The sequence below is a fragment of the Abramis brama genome, assembly GCF_963993115.1.
Source record: "Abramis brama genome assembly, chromosome: 6".
In the NCBI taxonomy this organism is placed as follows: Eukaryota; Metazoa; Chordata; class Actinopteri; order Cypriniformes; family Leuciscidae; genus Abramis; species Abramis brama.
In genome coordinates, this window is record NC_139968.1 from 22,858,200 (window position 1) to 22,882,137 (window position 23,938).

At 36.9% G+C, this 23,938-nt stretch overlaps 1 protein-coding gene across 1 annotated transcript; it reads left to right on the forward strand.

The window, feature by feature from the left end:
• Positions 1 to 1,960: 1,960 nt before the first annotated feature.
• Positions 1,961 to 22,176, forward strand: lama3 (laminin, alpha 3). The gene is made up of 38 exons (XM_084116604.1): positions 1,961 to 2,285; positions 3,828 to 3,941; positions 4,171 to 4,289; positions 4,466 to 4,546; positions 4,637 to 4,734; positions 4,933 to 4,974; positions 5,180 to 5,331; positions 5,420 to 5,530; positions 5,614 to 5,725; positions 5,838 to 5,999; positions 6,291 to 6,487; positions 6,612 to 6,728; positions 6,798 to 6,952; positions 7,033 to 7,174; positions 7,442 to 7,541; positions 8,015 to 8,131; positions 8,226 to 8,396; positions 8,541 to 8,686; positions 8,765 to 8,956; positions 9,251 to 9,399; positions 9,499 to 9,661; positions 9,822 to 9,949; positions 10,045 to 10,183; positions 10,318 to 10,422; positions 10,534 to 10,682; positions 10,983 to 11,097; positions 14,145 to 14,288; positions 14,604 to 14,734; positions 14,810 to 14,941; positions 15,033 to 15,171; positions 19,424 to 19,533; positions 19,605 to 19,782; positions 19,861 to 20,010; positions 20,101 to 20,263; positions 20,347 to 20,477; positions 21,314 to 21,404; positions 21,514 to 21,630; positions 21,718 to 22,176. Exons 1-38 carry the CDS (start codon positions 2,082 to 2,084, stop codon positions 21,852 to 21,854), a joined length of 5,103 nt encoding a protein of 1,700 aa, XP_083972730.1. The 5' UTR covers positions 1,961 to 2,081; the 3' UTR covers positions 21,855 to 22,176.
• The last annotated feature ends 1,762 nt before the right edge of the window (positions 22,177 to 23,938 follow it).

The following is a 23,938-nucleotide window of genomic DNA, read 5'->3' on the forward strand; positions in this document are numbered from 1 at the left end:
AAAAGGCTTTCTACATAACCACCACTTTACCATTTTCAAATAAATACAGCACAAACTTAAATCTAGATGCCAGATCGATTATTCATCTCTAGCAAAAACCATTTGAGAATAAAGATCACACATCAGAAAGAGAAACTAGCCAATAAAAGCAACTCAAACTAAGTCAAATGTCAAATGTACATAGCTCAAACTAATATTTAAATCAACCACAACCACATGCATCTTTTCTATTAAAAGGGGAAGATGTGGAACAGGATAGATTCTGTATGATTTTCGTTTCGGATTGTGACCTTGTAAGTAAAACGACTGAAAAAAAAACCTACCCTATTGAAATCATAAACATTATAAGAAACTGTTTTATTAGCTTTGTTAAAGGTGGTCTTATACTGACACCTAGTGGTGTGGATGTCATCATGTACAAAATGTCTAAGATGATATCTGACCTGATTTTTGTGTTCTCTTCAGACCAGTATGGTGTACAATCGCTTGCAATATGCCAAAATTAATGGCCCGATAGATAGAAGTGGAAAGATTGCATCTGCTCAGATTAAATGCTAAGAGACTGGGATTGACCAATGTTGACTATCGAGCACAGGGATATGTGACTGAAGTCAAAGTCCAGGTGGGATTCCCTTATATTCTCTTAGTTGATCATCATTCATATGCTTCAAGGAATCTAACTGTGACCCTAACAACCTCAACCATGCTGTGCTTGTGGTTGGTTATGGCTCAGAGGAGGGCAAAGATTACTGGATAATCAAAAACAGGTAAGAGAACACCCATCATTTAGGTTTATGACTACACTAACACCTCGTACACTGCTGGCAACACAACACAACAAACTAAACACACCTATTTAAATGTTGTGCACCTGTAATGAATATTATGTTGGCAAAATATAGAACAGTTACTTCATAGAATACCATGTTTCAGGAAACATGTCCAAAAAAAGCAGGGTAATTCCTTTCTAGGTGTGTGACCTCGTCTTTTCCTTTCTTTTCTCAGTTGGGGTACAGGATGGGGAGAAGGAGGCTACATGAGAATGATACGCAATGGCAAAAACACTTGCGGGATCGCCAGCTATGCTCTTTATCCCATCGTGTGAGACATTTACCAATAAAGACTTCTGAAGTCTGAATTGTGTCAGAAATCAGTTCATTTAGGGCACTAGTACAACTTACACTACAGAGCTGTACTTTATTCTTGCCACAGATCATGTTTTCAGCCCATCTTGTTTTCTCAAGATTTTTTCACACAACCTCTCCCACTGTGTAAACACACATGTGTGTTTTTCCCAGGTGTGTTTTGAAGCTATACGACTTTAGTTCTCACAATAGGCTACTAATGAAGACAAGGTCATATGCTTAAATGTTATGTCTAGTTACAGTAAGTGTGTTGATTAACCTGCACTGTCAACAACAGGTTTGTTGCTATTGTTGTGCAGTGATGCGTAAACTGTATTTAATCAGTGCGTTTCATACATGACAGATTAAAGATAAAATGTAAAAAATTGTGAGGATTTTACATTAAAAGAAATATTAATAACATTGATAAAAAAACTGTTTTGACCATTTAAAAAAAACGTAAAATATTACAAATATTACAACAAATAGTAATTGCTAAAATGTATCATAAAGATTTAAAATGCTGCAAAGATAATAATTCTATTATAGTTTATAATGATCAAAAAAGTTTTCTATTTGTAATGATTTAACTAACATCAATTTCTACATTGTAACTTTTTTTATAAAAAAGTTTTTGACAAATAAATAAATACATATAAAAAAAAAAATCAATCAATCAACTAATAAATAAAATAAACACATGTTAAAAAGTAGACATTGCTAGGGTTGAAACATAAAAAGTTAATCATTTCTGAAGTTCCTTGAGGTCACAGATATTCCTTGACTTGACTATTGGTGGTGCCAGCAGGTGTGTACACTCTGTACACATACCTGGAGAGACAAACAGGAAGAAAAGGGGATTTTTGAACTTTGCCAAGAGTAAAGAGCGCACGTTGTCCAAGAGAGCATAGAGTTGTAGTCTTGCAGTACATGCATATATGGCATGTACATTTATAAATGGCTAAGTTCTTATTCTTGGGAGTCCATATGATGTGGACTGGAGTACTGGTGCTCTTTTCTCTGGATCTCTGGGTATCTGCTGATGAGCTGGGACGTCCTACAACGTTCTGGTGGGACAATGATATCCATGTCAAAAACAACAACAATCAAGAATCATGGAGGCATATTTTCAGAAAGTATTGTGATTCCACACACAATAAGGTAAGATGTTACCTAAAGAAAAAGGTATAAAAAAGGGTAAAAACTATCAAACCAGTCTAATCTGGACTTTGCTTAGCAGGGGGTACTTTTCAGCTGTGCTAAAACCATCTTAAACCAACTAGCAAGGTAGCTTATTGGTTGATTTAAGATGTGTATTTCAACAGTGAAAAAAAAACAAAGTATTACAAAAGTTCACAATGCTGTTGCAGATGAAATCTAATGTGGATAACACTGAATAAATATATTTTAATTATAGGTTAGATACTCACTCAAACCCCTTTATCTAAACCTCTACTTAAACGTAGGACTTGCACTTTTTTTAAAGACTTTTTATTCGTGTTTGTAGTTCTAATCGAATTCTCGTCTAACGCGATGTGAATTAAAATAAACAATACCGGTAGGCTTTGTAACACTTTTTTATATACAAACTGTAATACAAATGTGTCTTCATAGACTGTAAAAAGGTCTATATGGACCGCGCAATGAAGTAAGAGAACCACTGAATCATTTTTGAGCATACAGTCGAAATGTCGATTAAACTGCGGTGTCAACAAAAGCTGTGCTATTCGGCTCACAAATTTCACGACTCGATTTCGATCACAATTCAGTATCGATTCATTTGGATATAAGCCTATACATGGATATATTTCTTTCTATGAAAGCGTGAGAGTTGGTAGTCTTGCATGGAAGTTTGTTTCGGCCACAGAATAAAAAACATAAAAAGGTAATTTTAACTTTTTACCTCATAATTATGACTTTTTTTCAATGGCAATTGAGAGTTATAAAGTCAGAATTGCGAGATAGGCTATAAACGGGCTATTTCGAGAAAAAAAGTCAGAATTACGAATTGATTAAACAGTTATAAAGTCTAAATTGCGGCATAGGCTACTGTAAAGTCGCAATTGCGAGAAATAAATTCATAATTGCGATATAAACTCGAATTGTAAGATAAAAAGTCACAATTATCTTTTAAATTGATTAATTCCGTCGCAGAAACAAGCTTCCATAGCCCCGAGTCCCAAACTAATTCAATATTTTTAGGAATCAAGGCCCCCCGACCAAGCAGGTTGAAGCATGTTTTTATTTCGGTATGTCAGATAACAGATTTGGCATGAACACACTGGCATGCAGCCAAAATAAACAATCGAAAACTACACACAGTGTTGTGTTTAGAAAAGGAATACAATTATCCTCATTTTCTTTGTGGATCTGCCTGCATGTTGCTATCTGTCTTTTTGACAATACAAAGACAAATTTGTAAAGTATAACATACCTTAATGGCAAAAGTTCAGATCCAGCCACACATACTGTATAGAGACAATGAAATAAACAACTCCATTGTGATTCACTGTTCTTCGAACTATTTCAGTGCCTTGATTTCCTCTTTTTTTGGTCACCCAGAACAGGGTAAATGTTTTTACCATAGTTAGTGTTTTTGACCAAAATAATGCCTGTATACCTTTGTAGGGTTTTCCAAAATGTCCACACATCATGCCTGGATCTCATATAATGACCTTGTCCTCTGCATTTGCTCCATTACAGGAGTGTGATCGTGGTTATTACAGGGAGAGAAGTGGACCGCATAAGGGACGGTGTGTACCTTGCAACTGCAATGGCCTGTCCTATGACTGCGAACCACATACTGGAAGATGTCTGGTATGATTTCATCTTTTATTTTATTAATATTTTTTTACTTTTAAAACCCCTCATTGAACCCCTATTTGTGTTAAGTCAACCCTTACATGATAAGGATCAATAAGGTCAGCTTTTATGAGTAATGCATTTCCACTTTATAGTTGTGTACTCAATGCATCTTTTGCCGTGTCACATTGTGGTTCTGTCATATTGAATTGATGGTGTTTTATTTTTAATTTTTTTTTTGCAGAACTGCCAGTTCAATACAGCGGGTGACCACTGCGAGCGTTGTATGGAGGGTTACTATGGCAGCGCCTCTCTGAGAACCTGTCGTATGTGTCCGTGCCCCTTAACAGACCCATCGAACAGGTGCGATGTCATAGAATCATAAAAATACATACCTGAAAGTTTGCTTTGTTCATATAATTTTATTGATTGTTTTAAAAAAATTGATTATTATTTAATATTTGTATTGCTTATTTTAAAAAATTATTATTTTTTTTTTTTTTTAGTGTATTTAATTATTTATTAATTTGTTTGCGCAGTTTTGCGATTGGATGTCTCCGGGTTGGAGATGAGTTTGAATGTTTGTGCAAACCTGGTTACTCTGGGGTTCGATGTGAAAGGTGTGTATTGTTTTTAAAATATGTAAATATGTAAAAAATTGTGCATGAATGTTTTTGAAGAGATAGTTTCTCATTTACTTCATATTTTAGGTGTGCGCTTGGATATTACGGCAGCCCTTTAGTAGAAAGCGGTAACTGTCAGCCATGTGACTGTGACCACGGTTATGTATGTGACCCGCAAACAGGCGGTAAGCAGGCTCTCATGATTTACATATTAATAGTAATAATAATATAAAAATAGTATTAATAATAATATAAAAGTTTAGGCTGTTTGAATAAAAATAAAAAAATCAAATAATTTAAAAAAAAGTATAATTAATGTTTTTAAAACCCTAAAAATTACATTCATATTATAGTGAAAACATTTGTTTTCTTTGTTCTTATAGATTGTTATGGGGCTGATGACCCACACACTGGCGACTGCTACGGTTTGAGCTCACAATCCTCAAAAAATTCTTACAAATTACTTAAAAAGAATTTTAATAATATTCTGGGCCTATAGGCCTACATGGAGCTTCTTTACAATTTTTATATTCCAGTGATCATGTGATATTTATTCATATGCAGATGTGACAATGCATGACTGAGATGTGGATTGACTAGGATTGACTAACTCCAGGTTTTTCCTGTTAGATTGTGATATCTGTGTCATTAAGTTAATGGATGATCTTGATGCAATGGATGATGAATTCTCCGCACTGAACAATCAACTTGAGTCATTTAGTCGGAATGTTACTTCATACACGAGGCTGGACAAACTTGAAGATGCCATTGCTGGTACAAAGGTCCCTACAACAATTTCCTACAACAGCACTTTGGAATGCTAATGTATTTTCACACATCGTTTTTTGAAACCCATTTCCCCTTCTTTAGGTTTTGGTCCACAAGTATATTAAATCTGTCTTCGCATTGCAACTAAAGATTTTGGAGCTTGAATCTGATCTTGAAAGTGTCAAAGATGACCTAACCATACTCAATGACAAGGTACTGTTACAGCTACTTTGTTTATGGTGGTTTATCTTTATGACGTCCATCCAACCAATTACAACTTGTGTTTGTTTCTACAGGCAATTGAGTTGTCCTGTACTGCAGTTCAGTTGCTAAAGACTTTGGACAAAACCTATCAAAGAGGGGACAACCTACGATCTGAGAGCGTGAACCTCTTACAAAAGATACAAGGTGAACCCACTAGATCCATCTGAGCTTTTCATAGCCAATTTCTTTTTTTAAATGTCTTCTTCCAACTTGCTGGAAGGTCACCAGTTGCACTTTTACTTCTTGACCCACGTAGAGTTCTTGGACGAGTTGAAGCTATCAAACCACACGGGTGGGAACACAGAGGAGGCCATCAGGATGTTAAAAGAAGCCCGATGGATGTTGGAGAAGATGCGAAGACAGAGCTGCAGGGTTCAGAGAGAGCTGGCTAACCAGGAGCTCAGAAAAGCACTAACACGTGGGTCAATCGCTTACTAATTACACCAGTTAGGACAGGAGTGTCCACTCCTGCTCCTGGTGGGCCAACGTTCCTGCAGAGTTTAGCTCCAACTTGCCTGGATTTTTTTGGTAATAAGGAATACCTTAATTAGCTGGTTCAGGTGTGTTTAATTGGGGTTGGTGTTAAACTCTGCAGGACAGTTGTCCTCTAGGGGTAGGAATGGACACCCCTGATTAGGACTGTGCCTTAGTGGCCAAGTAGTGATAAAGCTCTTTTTTGGGTCCGAAAGCATGCTTGTTTCTCTCACAGTACTCAACCTCATCTTGAATGACCTGATGATTCCTCTAAATGGCTCCTTGGCTGTAGCTGATGGTATTGGACAGAATCTCATGGATTGGATGGAAGATCTTCGAGATATACAAGAGGCTCTTATAGACACACAGCTTGATGTGATCAAGTCCAATAGTGTGAATAAACTCAACGAGGAACAGCTGAAAAATGTTTTGGTAAAAAGCTAATAATAGGTGGCGAATGTTGAGAACCAATGTGACTTTGAGAACCACTGTAAGATAAGATCTGCATTTGTTCACATATGTCATTAAACACTTCCATCGATTGTTTGTTTAACAGAAGCAGTTGAAAGTATTGAGGAAAAATCAAGGAAATATCCTAGCCAATGTGAACATGATCAGAAGTACACTAAAAGAGACAAAGGATCTTCATGAGATGATGGATGACCTAAAAGAGGTGACAAATAATGAAATTCTTTTGTGAAACATTCACCAGTTTGGATACTTACGTTTTGTTCTCTGCCAGGAAATGTCTCATCTTGCAGCTTTGATTGACGGAGCAAAAAACGATCTAGATGCAAAACTCGAGCTACTATCCGACGCAACTGCTAAGCGGGGAATTGTGAGACGGGCTGAGGAGCACGCCAAGGAACTTATGAAGCTGGCTATGGACTTTCAAATGTACATCATGAGTCCTCCAAACATACCGAAACCTTATTTTTGTTTCTAATGAAGTTTTAATGATCACACGTGTCTCGTAGGGTCATAGTGAGTATCACCAACTCAACCGCTGTTCAGAAAGCAATCGAAGCCATCAGAGCATTCACAGACATCACTAATGCCATAAAGGAGGCGGAAGCTGCCGCCAAACTTGCCAAAGAAGCGGCAGACCAGGCTTTCGAAGTATGTCAGACGATAAATAAAAAAATTTGGATATTTTTTCTAAATAAACTAAAAGAAAAAGTGAGCATTAGATCATGGTAAATGTAATGAGCATGAACAATAAATTTACAATACTTAATGATAAATTCTAAAAATATCGTCCTATAACCGATATTATACAGATATATTTTGCATTCTTGGTTGCGCTCCACTTATAACCATCATAAAAGGACAGGAATCTTTCATTGTTCTAGAATCAAACATTGTTCTATTAATTTCATTCCCCAGGATGTGCGAGGACAAGATCTACAAAATAAAGCCAAGGATCTGAAAAATGATGCAAATACTATTCTGGTGAAATCGAAGGAAGCGGAGATACAGCTAGAAGGTTGCCATTTTCACCTTTTAATGCATCTACAATAAACCATAAAATAGCATCCAGCAATAATATCTGTAGCGACAAATGACCATCTTGTAACTTAGAGGTGTTTGTAGGGCTATCTGACGCGTGGTTCCAAACAAATACACTTCCAGTCCAGTACTGCATTTATTTGTCTCAGTTCTGATGCTCAAACACATTGCAATCACCAGTTAGCATGTCCTTACATGATCCTGATACGGCCAAAAATTGTTTGCTTCCCCATTACACCTAATGTCTCTTGCTCTCTGATTACCTATATACCTTAAACCCAGTGTTCTCCAGTGGAACTACAACAGACATTTAAATAATAGAGCATAATGGCTCTTACAATATCAACCAAACAAGATCAACTTTTAAGAATAACACAGTCTTAATCATTTGATTTAATGGGTTTTTCGTGGACATGTTGTGATGTGTTGTAACAAAACTTTCATCTACAGATGTCACACAGAAATGTGAAGCTTACAAGAACTTGATCCAACAGGCCGAAAACAAACAGAACGAGCTGAAGCAAGTCATGCGAAATGTGTTGGAGAAGATGAACAACATCAAAAGAGGTCAGAAGCTCCATTTTGCTCAATCATTTTCCCACAATAAATATTGTAATGGTCTTGTCAGATCAACACTTTGGTGGTTTAATTTTTTTTTTAGACGATATTGGCGATCTCATCATCCAAGCCAAGGAAGGTGCTTCGGATGTGAACGCAACAGCAAGTGATGCAATAACCAGAATGCAGAACATCAGCGAAGAACTGAACGAAATTAACATTTCCCCTCAAGATTCAAACCTGGACGACTTACTCGATGGTGTCAACAAAACATGTGAGTCTTCTCAGCTCTTCTTTCCTTGAGTTGATCTAATGAACATTATTCGGTACTATTCAGTTCAAAGATATCTAAATAGAAAGCCTGAGAGTTTACGTTACTTTAATTCTGAGGAGCATCACTGAATTATCTTCTTTACAGTAACACAACTGAATCAGTCTTTCCCTTCACTAATTGACAAACTGCACGAAGTGGAGAACCGAAGTGAGCAGAAAGTGAGCAACATATCCAGCAGTATCCAGAGAATCAAAGACTTGATCGAACAGGCCAGAGACGCGGCCAACAGAGTGAGTGCTCATGGGAGAAGAGATGTTTCTCCAAACGCCTCCAGATGTTTATCCTCTTGCTTTTCTCTCTGTTCCTAGATCAGGGGGCCGATCTTGTTCTCCGGTGATGCTCACATCGAACTTCGACCTCCTAAAGACCTAGAAGACTTCCGAGCCTTCACGGTTCTTAATTTTACGCTGCACCAACCAAAATCTCGAGGCGACGGAAGGCGTAGACGCCAACTGGGTGATGAAGATGACCAGTTTGTTCTTTACCTTGGAAATAAACATGTGAGAAGACCTTTCGTTATTTAATATATTAGGGATGCACGATATATCGGTACCGATATTAACATTAGATACTTCATGCTTATTTATTTATTATTTGCTAAATTTATTTTTAGCTTTTAAAATTGTTTTTAGTGGGGGGTTTTTAATTAAGAGAAAATAATATACATTTTATTAAATATCGGCCAATTATCGGTTATCGGTCATAACATGAAAAAAATATATATCGGCTTATCAATATCAGCCAGAATTGTAATAATGGCAAATCTTTTTATTTGTTACTCTCCGGACCAATAGACAGTCAAGGATTTCATTGGCCTGGTTGTGAGGAATGGTGTCCTATTTTGTGTCTACAAACTGGGCGGCTATATTCATGAGATAGAGACCAGCGAAATTACCAAGTCCAGCAATGCCAGCGCCTTCATGGATAGGGTGGATTTCCGCAGGTAAACATCATTCATCACAGTAGAGCTTTGCAAATTGCATACATTTGCATTTCTGAAAACCATTTGTCCATCTTTTAATTTCCTTTGTTCCCAAATCAGAATTTATCAAGACGCACAGGTCATATACACACAGACTTTCACATCAACTGAACCCAAAGAACTGCCGGCCATGATTAATCGGCCTAGATCCAGGAATGGATTGCTCGATCTGGATCCCAATGAGGTTGTTTTATACGTGGGCGGATACCCAAGCAATTTTACGGTAAATAAGTCAGCAAAACTGTTAAAAATGGACTAATGGCTCTCCTCAGAGATTTTGAGTACACATGCTCATGCAGTTTGAAATCTGCAACATTTCTATATTCCTATATTTTTGTCAAACTATCCAAAAATAACAATTAAATAAAGCATTTTGCTTTCAGCCGCCTGCAGAGCTTAGGTACCCAGGATTCAAGGGCTGTATTGAGTTTTCTACTCTAAATGATCATATCCTCGGCTTGTACAACTTTCAACGTGCTGCCAACATCACAAAAAACGACTTCTGTCGAAGGTACGTTATGATGTTAAGATGATCTTAAGGCGTCAGAAGTTGTTTCTCTTTTTGCTTCAATGTTTTTAGTCATTTTTTTGATATTCCGTCACTAGGGGAAAGGTCAGCACATTGGGGCATTATTTTGATGGCACAGGCTACGGAAAGGTTGATATATCAAGCTCGAACAGTTTTATTAAGTTCTTTGTTCTGAGTCATCAAATGGATGTTGTGCTTTTTCACATGGGAGACGAGGTAAAGAAATTGTTACTTCCAAATCATAAAAATGTAGCATTTTAAATCCAGATAGGAAAAATGACACAACAATTGTTTGATATTTAATATCACAAGATTTTAATAAAATGTAAGTGTTTTTTGTTTGTTTACAGAACTCTTACTTCTTTGTTACATTGGATGGAGGCTATATTGTTTTGCGAGGAGAAAACAATGGCACAATAATTTCTGAAAAGTCCAAAGAAAAAGTATTTCCCAAAGTAAGTTTTCCTGTAACCTCTTTATTTATTATATTATATTATATTATATTATATTATATTATATTATATTATATTATATTATATTATATTATATTATATTCCTCCCTTTAGACAAACTTCATCCAGATCAGACTGACTATGAATGCTAAAAGACCAATAACAATAGTTGTCAAAGATTACATCAACATTTTTTTGGGATACGTCAAAGGGCTCTTCAAAGAGGCCTACATTGGGGGTGTTCCAACTGCAGTCCGGGAAAAGTATTTATATTCTCTTTTGTTTATGTTTATTGGTACATTTCTTCAGTTTTTTATCTTTATGGTTATTGGTTAGGGACCAGGAAAACATGTTAAATGAAAGTTAAATCTTGCGAAAAATGTCAAGAGTATTGGTCATATAAGAAATAATATTTTGGATTTAAAGAAAATTGACCCCTGAACGGGAGCAGCTGTGTGAGAAATTAAGCACATTTAATTTCCAAATGTCCTAAAAGAGGCTCAATTTTCTTGCAATATTCACCTAGCCAAATATTAATTTTTACATCATTTTTCTCCCTCCAGATATAATATTGTTCTTCCATCACTTAGAGGGTGTGTCAATAACGTCCAGGTAGATGTCACTTCTAGTTTTACAGAGGAAGTTGGAATTGTCCAAGGTTGTCCAAATCCTTTACTGGTAAGACAGTTTTTGTGGATAAGTACACTCAAAAAAATGCTGGGTTGTTTCTGTAAACAAATTGTTGGGTTGATTGTGCTGGGTCAAAAAGTTGGGTTGTTTGGGGTACTGTAAACACATTATTGGGTTGCTCATGCTGGGTCAAATGAGTTGTAAGGGGGTCATTCACAAATAAACCGCTGGTTGGGTTATTTTGACCCAGCAACTGGTTACTTTTTTCATTCTTTGTGGAACTTTCTGGATTCTTCACTTCTGACTCGAGGAGCACGCCACTCGGAGCAGGCAGTGTTTTATGGTAAGTTAATATGAATGTTTACCTATATTTTTAATAAGTTGTGGTGGTAGCAGCAAGCTAATTTCACTGTTCAACATACAGTCTTTGATATGGAAGTGTGAGGGGTAAAGTATTTATTCTGTGAAACATTCATTAGCCACATCTAGCCGGTTAGAATTTTTTGACAAAATGCTGCAAATCCTTAGTTGAAATTAAACCAGCTATATCAGCAGCCTTTTTGAAAATTTAAATTCTAAATTCATCATGTAATTATCGTAGGCCTATTGATTGTGGACGTTGCGTATTTAAAAGTGAGAAAAGCGTTTTGTATGAAATCCATACGCGCAGTTTCCCTCACAGGGATCGCACGTAAAATCAGCGGGAAATGAGTCTCTAATGTACGTTAGGCTAGCTAGTGAGTTGTGAGTGAAAAGTCTGCTGGCGTAGTTTTAGAAATACTCGTCTGAAGAAGTGACTGAGCTGAGGTAAGTTCCAGCAGTCTGCGTGTGTCTTCTGTAATGTCTCGAACCATCGTTTCTGCCAAAAAAGGATTTCAAGAGCTTGATATAGCTTTTTTTTTAGTAAATGTATGACTTGCAATCTTTATAAACATCGACTGAGGAAAGGAGAAATAAATGGACAGGCGCCAGTTTTGAGAAGAAAAGTATACCCGTTTAGTTGAACGAATGATCGTCAATATTTAAAACTTAAAAAATGTAAACTTACATGATAGCCTACCTTACCACCATGCATGTCATCTTTTATTTTATTGTGTGCAAGTTAACATCTAAACGAGGCGATCATCAGCGCTGCCAGTCAGGAGATTAACAAGCAGCTTTGTGGGTTTGTGAGTTTTAATGTTAAATAGCCTACACTATATCAACATTACAGTAATATTTTACTTTTAATAAAATAATGTTTTATTTTAATGCCTTAATGTTGATAATATTTGTCCAAATTACTCTTTTATTACTATTAGTATAATTCAGTTTTTGCAAATACTGAATACACATTTTGTTTGTTTTTCACATTTGGTCATTTGGTAATGTTTGCAATAATTTTAATTGCATATTCAATAATAAATTGATACTTCCACAAAAAAAGCTTAACTTGCATGTCAGTTGTATTGCAACACTCTCTAAGTGATTGTCCGGGAAGCAGACACACTCTGTCAGTTTAAATCTAAACTTAAACGCATCTCTTTTACCTGGCATTCATATAAAACATTATACATTTCTATTATTCAAATCAGTTAAATGATTATTAGGCTGCATAGGTCAGCCGGAACCAGGGACACTTTCCTATAACACCCGATGTACTCATTATTTAATAAGAAGAATGGCATCTATGCTAATGTATGTCTTTCTGTTTATTCTAAAGTTTACTGAAGTCAGCCGGATCCGGGCCGTATCCAGATCAGAAGGTGGACCTGCGCCTGGACCCATCCATGATGCATCCCTGAAGTGCCAGCCTCATCAGCCCTGTGAAGGCCTCATCGACACGACAGCCATCGGCACTGATCCTCAACAAACTCGTCTCCATACCGGTGTGATGACTCCGACTTCCAACCAGATGGAACTGGATAAATATTCTGAATGTTCTTATTCAATCTGACTTCTGACCTGTAATGCTGCCTGGATCATAATCATACACTGTTCGCTCGTTGGCCAGAGGAGAACTGAGCGACTGAGACTGGGTTTTCCCAAGGTTTTTTTCTCCATTCTGTCACTGATGGAGTTTTGGTTCCTTGCCACTGTTGCCTTGGCTTTTGGCTGGCTAGTTGGGGACATTTAATATTCAACAATATTATTGATTTGCCTTAAGGTGGACGATTTTCTTCTAGAAACAAACTTTGTTGTATTATATTCATGTTACAGTATCACTGTGAAGCTGCTTTGATACAATCTGTATTGTAAAAAGTGCTATATAAATAAAGATGACTTGTGTAATCAACAGGTGAGGACCAACATGGTTGAATATTTACAAAATGAGATGACTGGAGAATTGCTGCACATTCTGTGCCTCAGGGATGAAATGAGGGGGACATGTCAGACCTTTGACATTGATTAACATTTGTATTTGATAAAGAAAAGTATTAAAGAAATGTATAAAATAAAATAAAAAATGAGATTGAAATCATACAGTGGCCTCTCTGGTTTATTGTATTACGGAGATAATAATTATTTTACATTCATAATATAACAAATATTTGTTTCTAATTTTATAAAGGCAATGAGACAAGAAATAACCCAGCACATGAGTAAGACTTAACCCAGCAAGAGGGTTAATTTCACCTACTGGTTGGGTCAAATGAATGACCCAGAAATATGGGTTAAATGGTAAAACCCAGCACTTGGGTCAAACCAACCCAGCGCGTGTTCTGTCCAATAGTGACCCAGCGGTGTGGTTAAGGTTGGGTAATTTTTTAACCCAGCAGTTTTTAGAGTGTAGTGATTGGAGAAACAAAGCTTTTCGAAACTTTGAATCAACTGAACAAATTGCTTCACAAAATAAACGCCACCTGCTGGTGACAGAGATCATCGTACCCGTAGCGGCGTAACATTAAAGTTCAATACATTTCGAAACAGTTATGACGTAACAAAGCCTCGTTTACTGACTTTGGCAGTTTGGTACATGCTCCGAATCACTGGTTTGAAACAATTGAGTCGCAAAGGTTTAAAAGCTTCACAAAGCAGTGTTTCCATCACTACTTGATGGTGTATGTGCATCAGGAGAAAATTCATCTGAACTGTTTCTGGTTGGTTGTTTTCAGGGTTCCCGAGAGGCTACTTTGGAATTTGGAAGTTCTTTGTCGGCGTTACCCACTAATAAAGAGACAGAATCTGAGACAATGGTTTCACTTGGATTTAAGACATCCCAGGAATATATTCCAGTCTTAGTAAAGACTGGTGGAATGGTTAGTTCATCAATACATTTTTTTCCATATTAAGGGTTGCGAGTTGGCTGTATGTTTTTTGATGGTTCTAATTTCAACATTCATTTTTGTTGTTCTTTGTACATTTATATTTTTTTATTTAACTATATATATATATATATATATATATATATATATATATATATATATATATATATATATATACTTTTATATAATACATTTTATATAATTATTTGCAATATAACTACAAATTTAATTTATTTAATTTAATATTAATTTCATCTTAAATTAAATAAATAATGAAGAGATTTACTGATGTTTTCCTTTGGTCTGCAGAATAATGACTTTTTGCTGTCTCTGTTCGACGGCTTTGTCGAAATGAGTGATCGTAAGGAAAAATTAACATCCAGAAACAAATGCGAAATTGGAAAATGGCACTACATAACAGCCTACAAAAGCAGCGGGGGGTGAGAAAAAAATATCTTGGTAAACTTACTTGCAGAGATAATTTTCAATACTTCATGTTGAACATTTCCCATCAGGATGCAGCTAAACGTTGACAACACAGACATTGGAGATCCACAATCGTCATCCACGTTCGATGAACTCGAAGAAAATTTTATTTTGGGGGATGGTTTTTTTAAAGGCTGTTTGAGGAACTTGTATTTACGGAGGTTTGATTTTATGATTTACTCTTATTGTGTTATCATGACATGTAACAGAAATAAGCCACTCATAATGATTCATAATGTCCTTATGATTCAGTCCACAGAGCGGCTACATTCCAGCCGACTTGAGCAGATTCAATCAGACTGGAAATGTATCTTTGGGATTCTGTAAAGCAGAGCGCCCCCCTCTGGACACCATTAAGAAGCGTAGTAGTGTGTTTAAACTCCCAGTTTTGGTAAGGGGCGTGACATTTTCCCAAACATGCTTGAAGAACTTGACCAATTACAACACATACAACACCTTGAAATATGTCAATATTCAGTAGGCTTAGCCTATAATTTTTAATACCATCGGGAAAACTACCACATACTAAATATTTTAATATCTACATTTTTGTCCATCCATTTTGTCAAGGCAATCATTATTTTCAAGCATCGAAAAGCACAACACTCATTGTAACAGTAATCGATTTGAATGGAAAAGTTTAATTCAAGTCTTCTGAAGAGACACATCCACTTTATACGATGAGATTTTAATTTAGGCTTTTGTTTACATATTTAAACATTGAGCAATAACCATTACAATAATCTAACTTAAATATTTACTCACTCAGTGTATTTGTCTTTACAATAGGGTAACGTTAACTGTTGCAATAGCTCACACACAGCACAAGGAAGCTTGATTTCAAACTGAATTTAATTTGCAAAAAAGACTAGATTTTTCATAACTTTTGACAACGTTTAATTCAAGATCATGGAGAGATTGAAGCTGGACGTCATTTGAGTCTGCAGTGAGAACCACTTGGAGAGATTCGCGATTGCACATGATATGACACAGTCCGAGAGTGCACACTCAATATCCGAGTCCAGTTCATTCGTATTTTTGAGAGCTCGCGTCCAGTTTTCTGCGATTACATGAATGTGCCCTCGCGTTACAATATTGCACTCGTGACATTTGCCATTAAAATATGCCATAGAAACTTGCCGGTATTAATAAAATTATGCGTATAATAGGCTATTTTTTACAGTCTGTCTGTGGTAATAGGCCTACCTGCAATCCCGCGCTGAGAAGAAGGGGTGTCAAACTCGCTGTCGTTGAGATGAGAGAATGAGAACGCGCAGCTGGTATCGTATCGGTGTATAGGCCTATACTGCAGAAAATGAGTACTGACAGATATTTCGGTATTTATATGTATACTACTATATAAGTTTGTTGTTTCTCCAAACTTTCAGTCCGGCCATTAATCACTCTGAGCTCCTCGCCTCCTTCAGCTCTTCAAAACCTGCTGCGACTGCGGCGGCTTTAATTCAGTCCAAATATCAGGGGTTTTATTGGTCTGTTTACGATCGAATATTTTTATTGGCTACCGAAATGCCGGTCAAAGATTTGAATATCAATTCAAATTGTACTCAGTAACGAAATGTGATTTTACAAGTAACGAAGTAGATTACTTAGTTTAATATGTAGCCTACTTGAGTACAAGTAAAATTACAGATTTAAAAATATACTCAAAAAAGTGAGTACCCAAAAAAACGACTTAATTACAGTAACGTGAGTAGTTGTAATTCGTTACTTCCACCTCTGGCAAATATAGCAGACGATATAATAACCGTGACATGAAGGCGCCGGTGCGCCGCGTTCACTTGCATTGCATTGTGAACTAGAGCGCATCTCATCATAAATGAATGAAACTCAGCGTAGGCCTATGCCTCATACATTAGCATTAAATGTCTTTGCTGCATCCTTTCTAGAACTGACAAGGGCTTTCTTGCGGCTCGCATCAGCAGAGCATTGCATCATCCATAGACCGCAAAACAATCAGCGGATGGCGGGCGGGTGCGGCTTTGAAATTTGGTCAAAAAACGTTGGTGCGGATGATGAGTTTTGTGATGCGGTTGCGGATGAAATAATACCCCATCCGCGTATCTCTATCGATAACAACATTGAACACTACACAAATATTAATTTTATTTTTTTAATTTAGGCGATCAAGTAGCTAATCAGTGTCTGCTTGTTTATTCAAACTAAAGCCCTATTCGCACGGGATTAGTATTACCCCTGGACCTCTGTAATTAGGAAATTACCCCCTGACGTCTGTGTTTTTGGTGGCTCATTCAAACGGGCAAATAAATGTTCGTAATTCCCTCGAGTTTACGGACTTTACAGCGTGCGCCCACCCATTCACACTTCACTAGCTGAACGTGCTGAAACGAAGATCGCGCTGCAGTATTGCAATTCAAAAAATGTATTTAACTTATTTATTTATTACTCATATATTTCAGGATGTGGTGCATCCCTGAGAACAATAACTTTGGATCTGAAATAAATTGTTTCAGAAATATAGCTCTTGGAAAAAAAGTGGTCTCATGGCACAACTTGCCCCTGGTGCGGGGGAAGTTGTGCCTTTGGGGGAATACATTAGGGGTAAATTGTGCCAGTGATTTCTGAAGTAAAACAGAACATTTTAATGTTATGAACCATACTGCTATATGAAAGCAAGATAAATTCAATACAAAATTACTAATTTAAGGTTTATTTAGATATTGTCACCCTGGAATACCATAGCATGCGTTTTTCCTACTATGGTCAATTGCATAGGGATTTTGTATTGAACATAACTCTGGATCACAGTGTCATAGAGACAAGGGGGCGGGCTCATTTTACTCAGACGACCAATAAGTCTCTCAGGAACATTGTGAAGCTATCAAGCTACGCCCTAGCAACCATTTAGAGCACCTTAGCAGCACAATATATGATATTTGTGAATCATTTCAGGCAAAAAGGCTTTTGCAATAGATGCGTTGTCTGTCAATTATGTAACATATAAGAATAAAGTGACTAGGCTAATTTCTAAACATCCTATTGTGACATAGGCCACTTAAAAACGGAATAAAACTTCTCTTTAATAACATAGTGCAAACTCAAAACTGAAATCAGTGTTAGCTAAATTATACAAATAGCAGGCAGGCCTAAGTCAAACAATGATGAGGCATGCCCATCTCCTCACTTCTCAAGATTATCCCCTGTGAGTATGTAGGTCTAGGTGGTCTGGATCTGGCACAACTTAACCCAGGCCCTTTGGCACAAATCACCCCGGACCCACAAGTTTGAAAAACTAGCATGATCCAGCAGTTAAGAGCTAACATCATGCTAACTGTATAGACTCATTGTGTAGCCTACTAAAGCACTAAAACATGTGTGAAATGTTTTCAAACTTGTCTATAATTGATCAGACACTACAATCAAAAAACCTTAATCATAGAAATTTTACTTTGAAAGGGAAAAAACAGTTTTTTGCACTAAAATATGCTTAACTCTCATGCCATGTGTCTCTCTTCTTTGGAGGATGAGTAAAAGTGATTGTTTTTCAAAATTATGTGGTCACATGACCAATTTCTTCTATGGTTTTCCAGAAACAAGGGTGGAACTACTTCCCCCCCTGGCACAAATCACCCCACTCTCCCCTACCGAAACGTCGCGATAGGCTTGTTTTTCTATTCATTTTATTTGGTTTATTTCATTTTATATCATTTTTACTCTTTCACACTTTGATTTCTTGAGATAGCCTACTTACAGGATGGACGTCTTTAGAGGCCGTGTGAGACAAAGAAATGCTCCACGATACAGACTACTAAGTTACACTACAACAAAAAGCGTCCAAGCTTTCCAAAAGAGCTTCCATGTTGCACCAAAATACTTAATTTGACGTTTCCATGACAACGGTCCGAGTTGAGCTTCCGGATCACATCTTTACTGTAGTTTGTTTTCTCTTTTGCAGCACTTCATAGTTTTTATTGGAGAAAAACTATAATCGGATTGGAGTAGATCATATCGAGAGATTTTATTGTTAATATAGTTTTAATACAGACGTAAAATGGACTGTTAAACGGCCCATAATGGTTATTACGTTCTTTAGAAAACGATAGGCTCACAGAAAAACAGCCCAAATCACAGACATGGGGATTCGCACGGGACTGGTATTATCAGAGGACCCCTGTGTTGGCCAAAATACGGTAGGTAATTTTCGGGGGAATTTTTACAGACATTTTTACAGACATGGCAGATTCGCACGGGATAAAAATCACAGACGACCTCTGCGATTATTACAAATTACCGGAGGTCCCTAGGTAATACTAATCCCGTGCGAATAGGGCTTAAGTTGTCCTATAACAGACGAACGTCGCAACGCACTGACTGAAGCAGCCCCCATTATCAAACACTTTCGGTTGCAAAAAAAGTCATGATGGGCTTGCCTACCAATAGGTTATTTTTAAAATGGCAGTGAAAACTGAAAAGTTTTGTTGTTGTATAAGGGGGCCTCCACACCACTAGGTGTCAGTATTGAGTTAATAGACTATTAACAGAAAAATATAGCACACCTTTAAACATTTTGCACTGAGATCATTATACAAATACACATTTTAAGTGGCAATACAAATGTGACATTTAATGTAATTTGTCAGGCTATGTTTTGTTGTTTTTAAAAGGGAAGCTTTAAACAAGGCTGCAGAAACACAAAATCTGTCAAACACTCCTACCACCTTGGATCCAACAGCCAAATGCAGTTTAAAATAGATCCAGAGGAGCTCAATAACTGGTAAATTACATTAATTACGTATTAATATTTCATTTTGTAGCATTTTTACGAGATCTTTCTTTGTCTTACAGGCCCCATTTCTCCCTAGAAATCCGCACCACATCATCTGAAGGACTTTTACTCCATATCTCAGGGACAAATGGTGTTCCTCTAGTGATTCTGTATTTGGATGATGGAAAAGTCAAACTCTATGTTGGGGCAGATAAAGTGATTTCCTCTCAGGAGATCAGTGATGGTGACTGGCACAATGTATGTAGCAAAATGCCAAAATGGTGCATTTTCATAACTGCGAAATCTTTCGTTTTAGTTCATGTTGTGTGTGTACAGATCAAGTTCAGAGTGAAGAAACACAACTTTCGTTTAGCTGTGGATGGTGTTCAAACACCCGATGGACAGCCGTTGAAAGGATTCACACATGATCTGCAGTCTCCTGTCTATGTGGGACACGGACATCTTCAGACGCTTTACAAAACATATGTACGAATGTGCAACTTCCTTATTTCAGCATGTAGCTCAACCGCAAGTCTTGTGTTCTTGTCAAAAGGCATCACTCTGTTTTTTTCACAGGGAGAAGTCCCTCAGAAGAGTATAGTCGGATGCATCCGTGACCTCAGGGTTTCCAAGGTTCTCTTTGCGGATCCAGCTGTCAATCATGGGGTCATGCCCTGTTTTAAAGGAGTGACTGAGAAGGGGGTGTATTTTGCTGGAAATGGCACACATTTAGTCTTAGGTTTGGCCCTTCATGTTGATTCAAATGTGTTTTGTGACAGAAAAATAGGTTCAAGAAATTAAATAAATGTTTTTGTTTGGCAGAAAAGTACCTTATCTCTGGTTCTACGTATGACTTGGCTTTTGAAATTCGACCCAGGAACCTCACCGGCCTTGTTTTCCACAAAAGCGATAACCATGGACGGACACTCACTCTTTTTCTCAAGAGAGGAAAGGTGAATGAAAATATAGTTTACGAGTATTTTTTTTTTTTTTTAACATTGTATTTTGGCTGTATTATTGATAAAAACAGGATTTGGAAGTAAGATAAGACTAAAAAGTATGTGGAATGCTAATGCTTAGCATGCATAAATAATGTACTTGCATGTTTTTGTGCTTCTGTGCTGGTTACAAACCTAATTCTAAAGTAAAAATGTATTATCGTAACCTTAATCACATTGGTTTGTGACGCATACATTTTTAATTTTTACTGTACTTTATAGTTTTACAGTCTTATAGTTTTTTTTACCTATAGCGGCTAATGAATCAGAAGTCTCGCACATTCTATACGCTAACGCTAACTTTCACGATGAAAAATACTGTTGGCATTTCTTGCTAACAATCACTAAGATTCTCATCAAAATGTTGCCGTAGAAGAAGAAAGTGGGTCTCGTTCACTAAGCGTGTGTACGCAAAAAAATATCGCGAAATCTGCATACGAACATTTTCACAAAACAAATCATGATTTGTCAATAACTTTAATACTAAAATGGAATCTTAATTTACAGTATATTATGTGCATGCTGGGAATTAGGCTGAATTTTTTTGTGAGAACTTCTCCTGTGTGTATTAAAAATACTAATTATTATCGCAATTATTAGTGAATGAGCCCCAGGGTGCCCCTTGTGGACACTTTACAATACAACAGTGTCTGTAATCAAGATTTTGTAGTTTGCATTTGTGTTAATGTACTGGCATAATGTACGTTTTGGGCTGTTTCTGGACTTTAACGCTATAATTACGTTAAATATCACATAAAGTATGCAATCTGTGTGGAATTTTGATTCATTAGGTGGTGGTGAAAGCAAACGACGGAGAGCACCGCTATGGCACCGCATTGACCCCAACACGACCCCTCTGTGGTGCGTTTCACCATGTGGCAGGTAGGCTACTACTTTACTGCTTTTTTTCCTTATCAAGGTAGAGTATAAAAGACAGTTTTAACAGGAAACGTAAGTGAGGTTTCATTAATTTAAATGACGTATCCCACAGTGTCCTTACGGCGGAAAACTATCGAGCTGAGAGTAGATGAAGCAACATCACGAGTCAGACTGCGTTCTGTTTCACGTACTACAGAGCAAGAAACGATCTACATCGGTGGCGTTTCAGGTAAAGCCCGCATTCAAAAACGGCTCTTCTTGCATGAAAGGCTTTTCAATGCATAGTAATTTACAGTTCTGTCTCTTGTTAATGCAGAGAACGTGAGAGGAGTGGAGATGCGGACATCTTATGTGGGGTGTATGCGGAATGTACGGCTTGATAAAAATCCTGTCTCATTTGAGGATGTGAGTGTATTCGGCCCTATAAACACTGGCGAGTGCCCGGCGGAATAATGGAAGGATGAAACACAACACAAACACTGAATAAAAAAAATAAAAATGTATTGTTTTGGGAATTGGATTGGAAATTGACCTTAAAAATAGACTTGCTACACAAATATACAAAATGCAGGGGTTGTTTTGAGTGCCTTTATTGAAAGGACTTGCTAGCAGATTTCCTCAAATATGAAAACTGTAAAAATCAATGTATATGACGGTTAAAAATAAAAAAAAATTGTATGGAAATAAAAATATATTTAAAATGACTTGGTTGACTGTGCTTGCTCTTGCCATCCGGGTGGCTTCTTCTTGTGTAAATAAATGTATTTACACAGCTGGTACATGTTCGATGCACTACACCAAGTAGTTCAGGGCAGAAAGACTGAGATGTCTGCCTGCACTTTCATCATTTATTCATAACCTGCATTAATGTGTGAATATATGTTCTTCCACATTCAGCCCATTCAGAAAGATTTCTTCCTCGTTTCTCTTTGTCTCTTTCGCTTTTTGTCTTATGTTATGCACGTGAGTGCGGTGAATATGGAATTATTGTTGGCTGTCTGTGAAGGCGTATTTCATTGGGTGAAACTAATGAACAGATATTTGACATTTGACTGATCAAATCGTTAGTTTCGCACTAAAAAGTAATATCTAGACGACAATTTCATATTAAAATGTAATCTAAATTTACGTAAAATTACGTAAAAAGGTTGTGAATTAGGCTGAATTTTTTTTTTTTTGTGTGATAAATTCTCCTGTGTGTATAAATAGCCTACGAATTATTCACACAATTATTAGTGAATGAGACCCAGGGTGTGCTAATGACCGCTAGCGCCCCTTGTGGATACTTTAGAATTCAAGAGTATCTGTAATCAAGCTTATGTAGCTTGCGTTTGTGTTAATGTACTTGCATAAACGTTTTTGGCCCGTTTCTGGACTTTAAGGCTATAATATGTTCAATATCACATATAGTATCAGATCTGTGTGGGATTATGCTTCATTACATGCACTGTGAATTTATTTTTTATTTTTTTCATTTTTTGTTATCACAACTTTCTATCTTTAGTCAAATCAACTTAGATAATGAATGTGGTTCAGATAACATAATATTTTGAGTTTCTATTTATTAAATCAATCTCCTTCGTTGCATTAACTGAAATTTTCAATTTCAATGAACTCAAAATTTTAAGGCAACCAGGTAAAAAATTTTACGTTGAACCAACAATCATTTTTTACAGTGGTAAATGCAAACAGCGGAGAGCACTGGCCATACAGAAAGCTTTCTTCCTCATTTCTTTTTGTCTCTTTCGCTTTCTGTCTTATCTTATGCACATGAGTGCGGTGAATGTGGAATTCTTGTCTGGCTAACTGTGAAGGCACATTTCATTGGCTGAAACTAATGAACAGACACGCCCCCTTCACTAATCAAATTAGTTTCATACTAAAAATGTAAATATATCCAGACAACAATTTGTTTTCAATCCCTCCACTGATTGAATTGTTAGTTGGGTCCCAAATGATGCACTAGGCCTATACACTATGCACTATGTAGCCTACTCAACCGTGTTGTGTGTGAATTTTATAAGGTTATTTTGTCATTCAGCATCAGAATCTGATAGCCCCTCCCCCTTCCGCAAAATAATTAAAGCTGTGGATTTGTAGATACCCAAATTTTAAAGAAAACTTATATTGGGATCAGTGTTACAGAATCGAATTATGAATTATTCAATGAATGCACTCGCTTGTCACCTACTGACATCGGTGAAAACGGATCAGTGAACACATCGGCTGTGTCCAAAATCACATACTCTCTTGAGTAGGTACTTATTTTGAATAAGTAATTGCTTCATGACTGCTAAAAAAAGTCAGTTCTATACAGTATGAATGTGTGTAGTATAAAATGTAACCTGGACGTACTAAATTCACCATGTTGCCCTTATCATGTGATCTACCAGCATAGCTTCACTGCCATTCACAAATGCTCTCCCATGGCCTCATGGGATAGATAGGTGTCCATCATATGCACACTTTAGTGTAGTAGTAGACCAGGTACTTTCTGCCTACTCATTTATACTGTGAATTCAGACATACTTCTTTAG